General features: G+C 34.7%; 1 protein-coding gene across 3 annotated transcripts in view; it reads left to right on the plus strand.

Annotated features, from left to right (window-relative positions):
* The window catches only part of FAM227B (family with sequence similarity 227 member B), a 202,409-nt gene that overhangs the window by 161,579 nt on the left and 24,006 nt on the right, over positions 1-16,824 (plus strand). For all 3 annotated transcript variants that reach the window (XM_043555450.1, XM_043555452.1, XM_043555451.1), the window contains 2 exons: positions 6,197-6,294; positions 10,498-10,658. In XM_043555450.1, the coding sequence (XP_043411385.1) occupies positions 6,197-6,294; positions 10,498-10,658 (259 nt within the window). The remainder of the gene's footprint in view (positions 1-6,196; positions 6,295-10,497; positions 10,659-16,824) is intronic.

Below are 16,824 nucleotides of genomic sequence, written 5' to 3' on the forward strand. Positions count from 1 at the left end.
TATTTGTTTGTTTATCCACTTAGCCACTCTGTCTTTTGATTGGAGAATTTTATTACACTTACATTTATAGGTAATTATTGAAACTTATGTGCTTATTGCCATTTTTAAAATTGTTATCTGGCTGTTGTGTAATTTCTTTTTTCCTTTCTTCTTCTCTTGTGATACGATGATTTTTTTTGTAGTGATATGCCTAGATATTTCTTTATATCTATTGTTTACTGTAAGTTTTTGCTTTGTTATTAGTTTGAGGCTTACATAAAAAAACTTACATTTATAACATCCTGTTTTAGATTGAAAACAACTTAAGTTCAAACACATTTTAAAACGTTACATGATTATTCCTCCTCCATGTTTTATGTTTTTGATGTCACAGTTTCTTTTTACCTTATGTATTCCATTAACAAATTCTTGATTATAGTTTTTAATACTTTTGTCTTTTAACCTACATACCAGATTTGTAAGTCATTGTCACCACTCTACAACATCAGAATACTCTGAATTTTGCCGTATATTTACCTTTACTAGTGAGATATATACTTTCATATGTTTTCCTATTACTAATTAACATCCTTTGGTTTCAGTTTAAAGAAGTACCTTTAGGGGCACCTGGATGGCTCATTCAGTTGAGCGTCCAACTCTTGATTTCAGCTCAGGTCATGATCCACGGGTTGTGGGATCGAGCCCCATATCTGACTCCACGCCAAGTGTAAAGTCTGTTTAAAATTCTCTCTCTCCCTCTTCTCCTCTCCCCCACTCATGCTCTCTCTCTCTCAAAAAAAAAAAAAAAGTTCCCTTTAACATTCTTTGTAAGCCAGTGATGAACTCCTTTTGCTTTTCCTTGTCTGGAAAACTCTATCTCTTTTACAATTCTAAAGGACAACTTTAGAGTGGTCTTGTTTGGCAGAGGTTTTTTTCTTTCAGCATTTGAAATATATCATTCCACTCCCTTCTGACTTTCAAAGTTTCTGCTGAAAAATCTGCTAACAATCTTTTGGGGGTTCCCTTGTGCGTAATAACTTGTTTTTCTCTTGCTGCTTTAAGAGCCTCTCTTTGTCTTTAACTTTTGACAATTTAATTATAATATGTCTTGATATGTGTCTCTTTGGAGTTATTTTATTTGGAACTCTCTGGGCTTCCTTGATCTAGATGACTGTTTTCTTCCCCAAGTTAGGGAAGTTTTTAGCTATTATTTCTTCAAGTAAGTTTTCTGACCCTTTCTCATTTCTCCTTCAGGGTCCCCTATAATGCAAATATATGATCTGCTTGAGGTTGCCTCATAAGTCTTTTAAGCTATCTTTATCCTTTTTGTTTCTTCCTCTTTTCCTTCTCCTTTTCTCCCCTCTTCTCCTTCTTTCCCTCCTCCTCCATGTTCTTCATCTTTCTCTTCTTTACTGCTCTTATTGGATGATTCCACTGTCTTGTTTTCACATTTGCTGATCCTTTCCTCCATGTCCTATAGTGCTTCTATTGAACCCTTCTTTTTTTAAGAATTTGTTTTAATGTTTATTTTTGAGAGAGAGAGAGAGAGAGAGAGAGAGAGAGAGAGAATGAGGGAGGAGCAGAAAGAGGGAGACACAGAATTGGAAGCAGGCCCCAGGGTCTGTCTGAGCTGTCAGCACAGAGCCTGATGTGGGGCTCGAACTTATGAACCGTGAGACCATGACCTGAGCCAAAGTTGGATGCTTAACCAACTAAGCCACCCAGGCGCCCTTTTATTGAACCCTTCTATTGTATTTTTCAGTTCCATTTTTATATTCTTTGCTCTGTAATTTTTGTTTTGTACTTTCTTATATTTTCTATCTCTCTGTTGAAATTCTCACTTTGTTCTTGCATTGTTCTCCTGACCTCAGTGAACACCTTTATGACTTACTTTGAATTCTTTATCAAGTAAACCACTTACTTCTATTTTGCTAAAAAAATTTTCTGAGGTTTTAACTTGTTCTGTAATTTGGAACATATTCTTATGTTGTTTTCATTTTCTTGGACTCTGTGTTGGTTTCAATGAATTCAATAAAACAGCCACTTTCCCAGTCTTGAAGGAGTGGCCTTTCCTGGCCCTACCTCTTGGTTTCTCTCAAACCTTTGTGATTTGTTAAAATAGGCTACTTTGTTTAAGAACAAAGTGGTTTCCAGTAGTTGAGGGTATGTCAAGAACTGTCCGTTTCCCAAAGGGAAGGATCTCAGTCAATATTTAGATTCAAGCTGAGTGGAAGCAAGACCCTCAGACAGCAACTTTGAAAATATGCAAATAAATCTCTTTCAGGAGAAAATTAGGAGATGGAAATTTCTGTCTGTTCTCTCTGCCTTGAGCCCTGGGGCAATAGTCTATTAAGAACTATTTCTTTGTTTGCTACTGTCCTACTGAACCCATGAACACAAGCCCTGCTAGCTACCAGAACCATGCTATCAAGGGATGTGTCCTCTGGATAGTGGCCACAAAAGTCTGTGCTCTGGCCTTCTCTTTTGTAGAACATTTTTAGATATGGGAACATGGTTTCAACATAGAACCCATCAGTGATAAGTTCATGTAATCACTAATCTCAAGAATGTAAAGAATTTATATGACACCAGGCAAGACTGTCAAGGCTTGGTTATAAAATAAAAGTAATCCAAATTCCTTTTAATTTTATTATTTTCAACAATTATAGTTTGTATTACTGTGTGCAATGAAATTAGTCTTAATTTTTGTTTCATTTTTAATGTTCTTATGTAGATAAATTTACATATGATATAGGAAAAAGGAATTTCCCAGACAGTATGTCCTAATTTTTACTTCAGAACTCATTTAGTTGTTAGTTTTTTTAATGTTTTCTATTCTACAGGAAAGACTTAAAATGGATCGAATTTCCTTCAACATCTTTGATCAAGTCAAGCTTAAAAGCTATTTTGTTTTACATTTGTAATGTGTGGCTCCACAGAGCCTTAGTTCATAAATACACTAGTTCTTTATTTCAGATACTTGCCACTTAGCTCTTTACACAAAAACTATAGAAATATTTAAAAACTAATCACTTGTGTTTTGCACCTATAACTTGTGTAAGTAATAATATGAGATTTAGTTCTTAAAGACACAGATATAATACCTAGTAAGCAGTAATAGAAAGAAATAATTTCCCAAGCCAAAATAAAGGAATAATACTGTATTTTCCTTGGGAAACAAATGTGATATGGATCACTATTATATATTACACATAAAATCTTGATGTTCTTGGATATACTAAATTTAGTTCAAACTTGGTGAAACTCAAGGATGCTAGAGGTAGCCTACTTACATGCATATAGCACTTCATAATTAACAAAGTGCATTTATAGGCACTTGAACTCTCTAACCTCTCTGTGAGATTATTTATAATTATGTATGTTATATTAACATTACTAGGAGAAGAAAGTTAATTGTACTTTAGAACATTGTGAAGAAGTCCTTAATGCTTCATTTTGCCAATTTAAAACAAATCACATATAGAGAAGGGGGAAGATGATTCTGTATGTAGCTAAGTAGACAGATGTAACTTGTTTGACGTCTAATATGTAAACAAACCAATGACTGGCCCTGCAAATGGTAGGGCTGAAGGGACTTGGAGAAGTATATGTATAGGATCTGAAAAAAATCTGGGAAGCATGATAAGAAAACATATGCAATAAAGCAGTAAGGACATACTCATGGGTGTGCAGTACTTGGTTTGAAATAACTGTATCATTTTCCTATATTACTGAAACAAAATTGTATTTGTTTTATTTCTTATTTGCTCAGATCACATGTATTTTGCATGACTACTTGTGTTTTCTCTTTCCTTTGTTTCCCCTTACACTTCAACACTAGATGAAACTCTCCAAGAGCAATTCTAGTTTAACTTAGATATAAATGGATCTCTGAGTAATGCTTTTTTTGTGTTTCTCTAGTTTATTAACTAATTGTATTAATATATGCATGAAGTTTAATTTTGCCAAATTATGGGGATTATTTGCATCTCAGAAAGACTACTAATACTAAAGTAAAAACTACAAAGGTGGATAAAGATAACCATACTTACTCGTATAAGTGTCTCCCTTTTAAACATTCCTAAAATAAATAGGGGATAGGTGTGGAATTGAATTTGTTTCCAATGTAAGTGGAGTAAGACTGGAATATTTTGTCACTAGTGAAATTTCTGAAGACTAGTAAGAATAGATGAGACATTTTCTTATGGTTTTATCAAATAGGATTATTTTTGGTTTTTCAAATGATCTTCTCAAGCTTTTAGGGATATGAGAACAGAGGATATATGAAAACTATAATCAGGGAAAATTAATATTTTCACCTAAAATAAATTATGGATTAGGGGACTATAGGAGAAAAAAGCTAATAAATATAGTCATTTTAAGATTACTTATATCCTGGTGGAATTTTTCATTTTTGTAGAATTTTCTGCAATATCTTTTGACTCTGTCACTCCTAAAATTTCCTTGCTTTGTGTTTTTTATTTAGTTCTTACTTTTGTGTCTTTTGCTATTATTCCCAGCTTAAGATTTTTGCCTGATATTAATGTATATGACCTTCTATTGATTAATTTTACAACCAAAGTTAAGTATTCTCAAAAGTAAGGTTTTTATTGTAGGTACAATAGACATGAAGTAGAGATCGTTATATTATTAATATTATATCTGTTCATACAGACTAGGAATTATGTATTATATAAATATGTATTTAAGGAGGATTCAAAATGGAGCAAGTTTTATTTTTTTAATTATCCCTCTCAGGGAATATTTGTATTGGTTTTTTATTTATCTTGTTTATTTATACAAATGAAGGCAAATACAATATACTTTTACATCCTCCCTTTTATACTAAAGGTATATATCAGTCAAATAATATACTCTGCTCTACACATTGCCTTCATCACTTAATGATATGACCTATATATCTCTTCTTATCAGTATAGGGATCTTCCTCATTTCTTCTTACAACTGCATAGTGTTCCATCAAATCGGGTGCCTTAGTTTATTTAACTAGTACTTGACTGCTATTAAATACATGGGCTATTTATAATCCCTAAATTTTATAAATTACACCACAATCAATAAACTTGTACATGTGTTCTTTCATACTGTGGAGAAGACTGTGTACGACATAGTCTCAGAAGAGTGATTGCTGGGTCAAAGATTGCTGGGTCTGTATTTTTGTAGATATTGCCAGATGTCCCTCCATAAGGGGTTGTTTGCTTTTGAGCAGGTTTTAAAGGAAATAAATTATATGCTTTATTACCTTTCTTGCCCATTCTAACTCCAACTTAATCTAAACCTGGTTCCACTCAAAATTCTAAAATGCTAGTTCCTTCCTAATTCATTCTTTACTCTGCCAGAGATAAATGCCTACTTGCCTCTAGCATTTCAGGCTGATATTAATATCTTTTAACGTCTAATGTAAAAAATCAATCCAGGTGACTTTTCTTAACTCTTCAGAGCTGTATCATCAACATTACAATCTGTAGATCCAATTAGTCTACCTGGTAATTGATAATAACAATCAGGCCAGAATCTAGTACAAACCTCAGATTACTTGTGTTCTCTGTTCTGTGTTAAGATATCCTTAATAACTAGCTTGTTCTTTTAGGCTGATCGAACTACTGATTAAAATACAATTCTCCTTTTCTTTAAAACATGGCAAGATTTCCTTGTTATCTTCATGTATCTTCATGCTGGTTGCAGGGGAAACTTACCAAATCTTTCCTTATTTGGATTTGTTGGCAATAGATGGAAAAGGTGGACCCTGACATGCAGAAGACCAAGCCTCCTATTGCATTAAACTAGAGGGTCATGGACAGCCCCAGACCCTAAAGCAAAAGACCTAGGCCTGTGTCTTAAATGATAGCTTAGAGCTATAGCTTAGAGTCATACAACTTCCTGCACTTAATTATCCCATCTGTAAATTGTGGAAAATCTTACTTATCTCACAGAATGGTTTGTGACAGTGAAATGAAAGAGATAATGTAAGTGAATGAGTTTTATCAATTCTAAAGCCCTGTTAAGTAAAAATGAGATGGTATATTTATTTCCTCTAACTGAGGCAAGCTATAACAATATCCTAACCTCTTCTCTCTCATCCATCCATCCATGGCTCTTTCCATGTTTAGGGCACATTGCTAGAAGAAAATTATGCTTTTTTTTTTAAAGAAACAAAAACAGAATATTTAGGAAAATATTTTATTTTCTCTTTTAGCGATAGACTTCAATATGATGAAAATTTTAAAGAACCCAAGAGCATACACAGTGCCCACATTCAAGGAAGAATCAAGTGTATCAAGACTAACAACAAAGGTTTGGAGCATAATAATTATAAAAAATGTTCTTACTTTTTTTTTTAATGTTTATTTTTGAAAGAGAGACAGAGAGAGAAAGAGAGCACAAGCAGGGAAGGGGCAGAGAGTGTGGGAGACACAGACTCCGAAGCAGGCTTCAGCCTCCGAGCTGTCAGCACAGAGCCCGACATGGAGATGGAACTCACAAACCATGAGATCATGACCTGAGCTGAAGTCAGACGCCCAGCCTACTGAACCACCCAGGCACCCCCCCAAAATGTTCTGACTTCTTTAATTTGCTTAGTTTGACAACTTCATATAGACAGTGTTCATTGTTACACTCCTGATATATATTTTAGAAAAACTTAATGATCAAAGTGATTTACCAGAGAAGTTAATCTTAATGTTAAAATGTTTTATTGTTTTTAAAAATATCCTCTGTGTGCCTGGGTGGCTCAGTTGGTTAAGCATCTGACTCTTGATTTCAGCTCAGGTCATGATCTTACAGTTTATGGGATTGAGCCCTGTCTTTGGCTCTGTGCTGACAGGGCGGAACCCGCTTGGGATTCTCTCTCTCCCTCTCTCTCTGCGCCTCCCCTGCCTCTCTCTCCCTTTCTCTCAAAATAAATAAACTTTAAAAATTTTTAAAATAAAATATCCTTATCTCTAATGAACAAAAAACCACATAAAATTCATCTTTTCCCACACTTCTGGCACTGCTTTTCTTTGGGTTGATATACAAACATTGATCTCAACTGTGATCTCAGTAAGTTCTAGTCAAAATTGCAGGGAAAATGTCACAAGAGTTTTCATCAAACTCCTCTGAAGCCATGGCTCTGGAATAACTGGCCATATGTGTGTAGTGTTACTGATAAGTTGTGGGTACTTACTTTTTGCACGTTTCTGGTGGTTCCTCCCTAATAGAGACCCTCAGGGACTTGGCCACCTTGTGTTGCTTTAGCCAAGATTTGATGAGGTTACAGGCTTGAAATTCTGAATTTGATCTCTTATTAGACAAATAGGTTTTAAATTGATTGCAGTCTTTATTGCTAAAATTTTGTCTGGATTGTCTAGTCAAGTCTGACCATAAATTTTAAGTTATGCCTATATACAAACCGCTTTCTGAAGTCAATACTTAATATATTTCCCTGTCTTTAATAACCCAGATAACTAAAATGTTTTCTAACCTTTACAGTGCTGCCAAGGGTGGTTTGTAAGTACTTAGAATAGAAACTGGTGATCTCTAGGAGTCAATTTAGGATCAATGACAATATCACACCATTAGGGTTGGGTGGGGACACGTACAATATTGCTGGATTTATAAATCAGGAAATGTAATAGAGGCTGTATATCTGATCTTCAGTAATCACTATAAATGGCCTTTTACACCTTATTTACAAGTTGAAGAAATACGGACAGGTGGATTTCTAACTGACTGAACAAACTTTTTCAGATGACACTGTTAAAAGATGGAAAGCAAACTGCAGATCCATCTCTGGTAATACACCCCATTGCTGCATCATTGGCCCTGTCCTCTGCAGACTATTTTAAATTTTTTTTTTTCAACGTTTATTTATTTTTGGGACAGAGAGAGACAGAGCATGAATGGGGGAGGGGCAGAGAGAGAGGGAGACACAGAATCGGAAACAGGCTCCAGGCTCTGAGCCATCAGCCCAGAGCCTGACGCGGGGCTCGAACTCCCGGACCGCGAGATCGTGACCTGGTTGAAGTCGGACGCTTAACCGACTGCGCCACCCAGGCGCCCCCCTCTGCAGACTATTTTTATCAACAACTTGGATAAAAACATGGTTGCCATTTTTATTAGATATTTAGAAGTCATAAACCTTGGAAGAACGATGAATACATTGGATGACTAAAAGTTTACAACAGTTGAGTAGTAGGCCTAATCTTAGAAGATAAATTTTTATTAAGAAAAAAGTATAAAGGTCCAAAATTACAGCTGCATAAGTATAGGATAATAAAGCCTTGGGTTAGAGGCATCCGAAAAGATTTGGAAATTATTTTTTACAGTAATCTCTGTATGTATCAACACACTGTTGACTCCCAAATCTTACTGCATTCTTGAGCTTTTTAAACAGACATATGGGATCTACTCTATGTTGATTACACAATTATTGTGTATTATGTTCATTTGGGAGTCCTGCATTATAAAAGGGTGTAGACAAACAAAAGAGTTCTGAATAGAAAATAATCAGGATAATTAAGGACTATAATTATATAATTAATGGTATATTTGAGCAATGACCAAAATATTTAAAGGCATTTCCATTAGAAAATAAAAGACTCTGGTGGTTGTAATAACTGTTTTCAAATATGTAGAGAGCTACTGTAGGAAAGCAGGATTAGGCTTTGTCTGTGTGGCTCAAAATAATTGTTTTACCAATACAAACCACAAAGTTCTTACATTTACTGGTAAGTGAAAGCTATAGGGAGACAGTTTTCAGTGCAACATAAAGAATTTTCTAAGCACCAGGGTTGTCCAGATGCCGAATGGGTGCCTGTGGCTTCCGAATGCCCATATGAGCATCGGCAGAATGCACATTCAAACCTCAAAAATCAAAGTTTACCTTTCTAGTCATTGACAGCAATTATCCTTTAATAACTTAACAAAACAATGAAGCACCAAAATCCTCCTTCTAGCTCATCTCCTGTGACTCTTTCAAAGTTTATGGGATTGCTTGGTTCTAAGGTTTAGTACCAAGTTGACTCTTGACTATATAGATCTTGTTTTATGGGACCTTGAAGTTTTCTGATAATTTTCTACCATTATCTTTTGTGGGGCAGATGGAAGTAGTGAGGCTCCTGCTAATTGTTTTGGCTATTTGGAATATCTCTAGGAGTTCTTTGCACCACTTCAAACCTTCTGCTGTAAAGTATCTAAGAAAATGGCTAAGGCTCCACAAAACACTGGATATACACTTAATGCCTAGTTCTGCTATTATCGAGTTGAACTGCCCTTAAAAATCAGTGGTCCTTCTATGGAAGAAGTAGGTATTTAACTGTGGTTTTCCTATGTAAAAAAAGGAGAACTGTGGAAAAAATAACAAATGTCTATGTCTTGAATTTCAGTAAGATCAAGTTTCTGTCTTACAGTATCCAAGGCAGAAGCTGGGGAAAAGGTCATGAAACATCTTTCTTTCTAGACAGGTAGTATTTCCTTTTAATCTAGACAAAGCTTGTCCTGGTTTTGTATGCAATTTAAAGATCAGGCTAGATATAACCTTATGTGAATTTCCATGGGAGATTGAGATGAAGTAAATGATTTACATCATAGAAAACATGTCTGATTTTGACACTGAGTTTTCACCATCAGAGAATTGCTTTTGATTATGATAGTCCCACTATTCAAAATAATTCTGGAGCATCTCTGAAGGAAAGCAATGAAAAAGTGACCATAAGCAAAAGAAACACAAGAGAACTGTATGTATCAGTAAAAGCAAATGAGCATAAAATCTTATTTCCTCACAGGAAGTGGAGTCAATAATAAATCTCACATCTAGACATTACAAAAAGGGAGGAAAGACTTAATGTATGAATTGTTGCTATACTGACCTTATATCCCACAAGAAGTCAGTAATAAAATCTTGGAGGAATTATATTTATGACAGAGAATTCATGGACAGTTTTTTTCCATTAGCACTTCAATTATGTTATCCACATGCCTTCTGGCCTCCTTTGTTCTGATAAAAATTCAGCTTTAAACCTTATTGGGATTCCCTTATATGTTGTTTTTCTCTTGCTGCTTTTGAAATTTCTTTTTGTCTTGGTCTTTCAGCACTTTGAGTATGATGTGTCTAGGTGAGCATTTTTCCTACTTGGAGTTAAGCTTCTTGGATGTTTTTCACAAAAGTTTGGAGGTTTTGGTCATTTTTGTCTTCATATTTGTTCCTGTCCCTTTTTCTGGAGCTCTGTTCATTTTCCTCTTTCATTTTTCTTTCTGTTCTTCAGACAAAATAATGTCTATTGAACTATTTATCAAGCTGATAAATAAAAAAGCTAGAAGAGACTTACTGCACAAACTCATAGACTCATACTGTAAGAAATTTCCTTCATTAAGAAGGTGCTTTGCGGAATTTCTTTTTATTTATTTTAATATACCAGATAATAACTATATTCATAGTTATAATACAGTTACATTTATTTATAGCTTTTTAAAAATACATAAAAGTAATAATTAACTTGATTTTTTTCTCCTTTACAGTCCCATTATAGTAGCACTGGTCCAGAGTTTAACCGTGTACTGTTCAATTTTGGAGGTCAGAGTCCACTGATTTTATATTATCTTAAGATGCATGAGTTAGCTGGTATTTCCAAGGCCCCTAAACAAACCAAGATTAAATTCACTGAAATATTGCAAGAACCATATCCTTTTTTAAGCTTTGCTTTAATGTGATCTGTTGAAAACTTTTTACTTAATATCTCAATCAAGGAAAGAGGTGAATGCATTTTTTAACCAATGTTTTTTACTTAGCATTTAATTGTATTCAAAATGTTTGTACCATGTTTGGTTAAAGTATTTTCTCTTTTAGATCTAAGGCTGTGATTTTGCATGTAAGAAAGATTTTAAGAAACAGAAAACCGAGGAACTTTGTTTTTTTTTCAATATATGAAATTTATTGTCAAATTGGTTTCCATACAACACCCAGTGCTCATCCCAGAAGGTGCCCTCCTCAATACCCATCACCCACCCTCCCCTCCCTCCCACCCCCATCAACCCGAAAACCGAGGAACTTTAAAAACTGGTATATGTAGCTCTTTAGCAAAAGACTGTCTTTGCAACTTTACTGTTCAGTGTTCAGTTTCAAGCATTTGTCAGACTGTGGATCAGGGCTTCTAGAGTCTCCAGAGGAAAGTTTCAACCATGTTTTAGCTGTGTAATTCTTTATTCCAATGAAATTTATCAGAAAGGTCAGTATTTAAAATATAATATAAATGAACTTGGAGCTCTTTCATTGCAGCCAGGTGGGAAGACCAGAGTTCTGTCCACTTATACTCCTCTGTTCACTCTGCATAACCCATGCTGGCCCAGGGCTCACTGGGGACTCAGATGAACCTCAAAGGGATCTACTACAGTAGTCTCCAAATTGAAGTGGACACGCATGCACAATTCTGAGTGTATATGTGTTTACGCCTATATATATACATATATATATATATTATATACATATTTTTAAAGACTCTTATTTATATCTATTTTTATCTTTAATAATAAGCTTAAACTTTGCTAATATTTAGTAAGTAGGTACTTTACTCAGCTGACATTTCAGTCTGAACCCTACTGTTTTGAAGGATAATGATGACATGTTTGCTCTTGTGTTTTCTGAGTATCACAACATGTTGCTGTTTTCTTTGGTGGGAAGTAGATTTGTAGACTATATCATCTAGTTTAATAATCACTAGTGGACCAATAGCTTTAAAAGATTCTTGGAAAGAAACTTTGGATTGATGACAATATTTATAAGGCAAGAATAAATTTTTTAAAAAATAAAGAAAATGCCATAATGATTTTTCTCCTACTCCTCAAAGGAGAGCCTTTTCAGCCATACTAAGAAAATAAATTAATGCTGAGCCAATCAATTCTGCCAAGATGTAGGCTAAAAAAAAAAAAACAGAAATAAAAATTTTCAAGATAACTATTTGAAATGTGGATATACATAATTATTATAACTAATGAATCTAGCCCTAAGTGTATGTTATACTTTTCAATATTAGCAAATGATTCTATAACACCAGGTTAATTTACAAGGCATTTATAAACAACTATGGAGACATCAAATCTCTATAATTTGAGGGGAAAAAAAAGGTTTGGCATACCATTAATAAAGGTAAAGTTAAATTTTATTTTCACAATATTTTATCTGGCTTTTATTTGCAGATTACATATATTCTATAGTATATGTAATATATTAATACAGATTGATATTACCTAATTCATAAATTGAAAATTATACCTGTGTGGGAGTGTGCTCACATAGCTGTTACTCATGGGACATATGATCAAAATGTGCTCTAGCAGTCTCAGGACTCTTCCTAGGACACTTCCTCTCCCACATTTTAATCAGGACACCCCCCAGAGCCTAACTGACCACATGTACATGGAATTAACTTGGGTAGTTCTGGAACAAAAGGAGAGATACAAGCTACAGGGCTAAATCAGCCTGTTCAGGGATATGTAAATTAAGTAACGATCCAAGGATTATCACCAACTTTGGATTAGTCTGAAAGAATTTTTTTAAATGTTCAGAAGTGAAATTTGAAAGATATATAAAACCCTTCATAATAAATTGCTTTTATCTTTAACTAATCTTAATTGTAATTATAAAAATGTTAGTCTTTGTGTTTACATTTCTGATGGGCATGAATTTGTCTAATGGCTATGCCAGGACAGATTGTACAACCAATTTACTGAGAATGTAGGGGGAGTGTAAGTAAGTGTGGGGGTGAGGAGAGGAGAAAATGGAGATCTAAAGCATGAAATCTTTTATGGAATGAGTACCTCATTCCATAATTATGTGAAAGAAAACACCCTTTGGAAAGAAATGTGGCTTTCTGTGATGCTTTCTGAGCTTGTAAAATGTTAATAACCCCAATAAGAAAAAATGTCTCTAGACCTAATGATAAACAAAATGATGGTGATGTCTCAACTTCATCAGCACTTGGCAATTTTTCAAAGCATATAATGAATCCCGCTATGTATTAGCACAAAAATGACACGAGTCTTGTGACAGTGGGCATATCACACCACTTTATGGATAAGGAAATCAAAGCACAAAGAGGGTAAATGGTTTGCCCACAAAGAGGGTAAATGCAGTAGAGCTAGCACCAGAGTCTTCTACAGTTTCCTAGGCCATGCTTATTTTCCTGACATGGTGATCTAGGCTATAATTCTGAGTGTGATACTGAAGGTTGGCGGCAGTCCAGTAATGTTTTCCCCAAGATAATGATAGCTGCTAATGAAATTTCTGTATGGATTTCCCATAATTATTTGTGATGACTGTATGGTCATTGAATATTTCTCTCTCACTCAAATTTTACTTTGAAGCTATTCAAAATATAAAATATTTTTAATAGTTTTCTCTGAGCTTGCTTATTGGAATCTTGTGGCTTTCCTGAAGTGGAGAGACGATACTTTGCAGTGAGTACATCTATGCATGGTGAGGGAGTAGGAAAAAGTAGAGAAGGCAGAGAAGGAGATAAAAAAATAACAAAAAAGATAAATATAATTCATTATATTTGAGGTAGGCAGACTGTAAGATGGGCCCCAGTGATCCCCACCTTCTGGTATTCATACCTCAATTCCCTTCCATTGATTGTGGGCTGAACCTATGACTTGATTCTAATAGGATATGGTTAACATAATGGTGTATCACTTCTGACATTCAGTTGCAAAAAGACTGACATCAGTCCTGCTAGCATTTCTTGCTCACTCTCTCAGAGCCCTCGGGGTGGAGGTGGGGGAGAACCAGCTATCATGTTGTGAGCTGTTTTGTGGAGAAGGCCACATGGTAGGGAAGTGAGGCTTCCAGCCACCAGCCAGTAAGAAATTGACACGTTTAGTTTAACAGTCCTTAAAGAAATAAGTCTTGCCAACAACCACGTGAGTGACTGACCTATGAAGTAAATCCTCCTTTGGTCCCTGCTCACACTTTTATTGGAGCTTCTGAGGGACTCTGAGCCAGAAGTATCCACTGACCTGTGCCCAGATTCCTGACCCACAGAAGCCACGCAATAACAAACATTTGTTGTTTTAAGCTGCCCAGTTTTGGGGTAATTTATTAAGTATCAGTAGGTAACTCAACAATGTTTGGGCAAAAGTCTAGATTCAGATGAATCTCTTCAGTAAATCCAAATATTTATCACATTGTAGTATAAAGTTCACTTGTTTTTCTCACCCAATAGAGAACAAAGAATTATTTGCCTCTATGTGCCTGACATGGGAAAAAAGTATCTAGCATACGATATATGTTAAATAAATATCTGATAAGTGAGTATAGCATGGTTTTATTTAAAGATAAGGCCAGATTTCATTTTATTTAAAAAAAATTGATATTATTAAAATGAAGAAAACTGGAGGATAGGGATAGAAATTTGAGAGTTATTGGTATAAAGTTCATCTTTGAAGTCATCATTATCAAAATGTTTTTCAAATTTTATTGAACAGTTACTATGTACCAAGCGTTCTTTTGAGTTCTTTACATTTATTAAATCATTTCATTCTCATGTCAGCTTCTGAGTTAGATACTATTATTGTCTCTATTTTAAGATAAGTAAACTGAGGCACAGGAAAGGTAACTTGCTAAGTGATTACACTTGGCTTCTATCCTTGGTAGTCTGGTTTCATAGCCAATACACTCTGATACTTAATTGTTTACTCAGAGAGAACGTGTAGCTCCAGAAGAAGATAAAAGTGTAATCTCATCTTTTAAGGATAATCACAACTATGGTCTAGGGCAAGTGTGATAAGAGACAGGAAAGTCAACAGAGGACAAAAAAAAGGGATGCCATGATAATGTTCCTCATATTTCAGAATAGTTATTTGAAATTTCTGCAGTTGCTTCTGCATTAAATCATTTTGGAAGTTTTTCTCCAGACTTTTAAGATTGCATGATCATGCACATTCTGTTTCAAAATCCTTTTATTTATTTAATGAGAGATTTTAATGATATACTTTCTTAAGCTCAATACAGAGCAATGTTATATTTGATCACTATGCAGTTTTTAAATCAGAGTCTCGTGGGACAGATACATTTAAAAATAAATTTAAACATTATAGGTAATATTTCTTTTGATTTGGAGTGACTTGCCAAAGTCCTAAGAGGGAAGATTGCTTTATTGTCAATGTTCTAGATTTTGTATCTAAATACTGAGGAGACTGGAAATGTTGGTGGAGAGGAGGAGGCAGGGAACAAATGTAATTGTACTTCACAGGGGTGCTCATGATTCTGACAGGATTTTTAATGTACCTTCATAAGGAAAATAGTAAATTTTTAATGTTAATATAAAATTTATTGGTAGAAAATTTGAACGTTTTTATGAATGACCTTTGAGTATTTTTTAAACTTGATTACTTAGTAATAGAGTTATGAGTAAAACAGGAAAAAGTGTTTACTTCTAGGACCCAGAGCTGAATATATAATGTATCTTTAAACTGTGTAGAATTGCGTGCAAAATGTATTTGGAGCTCCTAATTTTCCCATCTCACATCGAGAAGGGATGTGATTTTGCAAATCACCTCAAGTTTTTAATGTGTTGAAAGTAGACTAACAACAACAACAAAAAATACCCAAAAGCCTGATGATTTCTTTTACATGTGAAACACAAGTTACTTTTTTAAAAAAAGATAAAGAAAACTTAGGAACAAAATGTTGGTGTAGTTTGTGTGGGTCCTATTAAAAAAGAATGTCTATCAGCTGCATCTATATTTCTAATATGAATTTAGAAGATTCACATTTGTTGTAGCTAAGAAAAAAAATCTGAACTCAGTGCAGTGTGATACAGAGTGTTTGGTATTACTACAAAGACATGCTCCCACCATCACACATGCGTATGCAGACTTACTAACATGTAAAAACTGTCCAGGGGTGGACTATTACGCCCTACAATTGAAAATAATGGGTAATAACAAGACCTAAACCAGCATAAAAATAAAAGCTATACAAAGGAATCATCTGTTGTGAATTATCTGTGATGTGGGAGAAGCAAGTAGCCAACAGTGGGGAAAAAATGAAAAGGAAGAAATCCTCAGACTCATGAAAGGTCACCAGTTCTGTATAACACTTGGTCTTCACACAGTAAGAGCCCAGTGGAAACTCTTTGGAGCCATGTGCAACTTCTTTTCACTCTTATTTATAAAAATATTTTCAATAATATTTGTCACATGTGCACACGTAGATTTTTTTTTCCTCACCAATATGTGAATAGCAACCTGTGAGTTGTTTCTAAACAATATTATCAAATATATTTTTTATTTCAAGTCAATGACATCTCAAGCTAATTGACATATACTAAGGATCTGGTAATCACATTTTTAAAAGGATAAATTAGCTAAAAGACAAATGTTCGAAAAAAACCTCTAATCCAGAACCCTCTCATATAGTTATTTTTCTAGTAAAGACAAGATAAAATACTTTTTTTCCCCTCAGTTCTTCTAGAATTCTCAGAGTGCAGCAGACCTGAAGGCCTACACTACTAGAAAGCCTGTTCCATTGTTTATGAGATTGAACTCCCAAAATCTAACCCTCAGTTTCCTTCAGCTTAAAAAATACAGGTGCATATATGACAATATTTATCTTTTAATGAGGCCTTTCAGATAATAGAAACCAGATGTTAGCTTCCTGGAATGGGAGGTATTTTAAAAATACATTTTTGTTGGAAACACCCAGCACCAAGCCCTGTGGCAACACAGACACCCTCCACCAAAACACAATGGAGGCCCGATCTTTTCTCTAGCTGTCTGCAAAGAGGAAAACCAGGGACAAGGTGTCCTAAGGCTGGGGAAAAGAAGAGATTGAAAAGGGAAGATAAGAGA

This window comes from Prionailurus bengalensis, chromosome B3 (genome assembly GCF_016509475.1).
Source record: "Prionailurus bengalensis isolate Pbe53 chromosome B3, Fcat_Pben_1.1_paternal_pri, whole genome shotgun sequence".
NCBI lineage: Eukaryota > Metazoa > Chordata > Mammalia > Carnivora > Felidae > Prionailurus > Prionailurus bengalensis.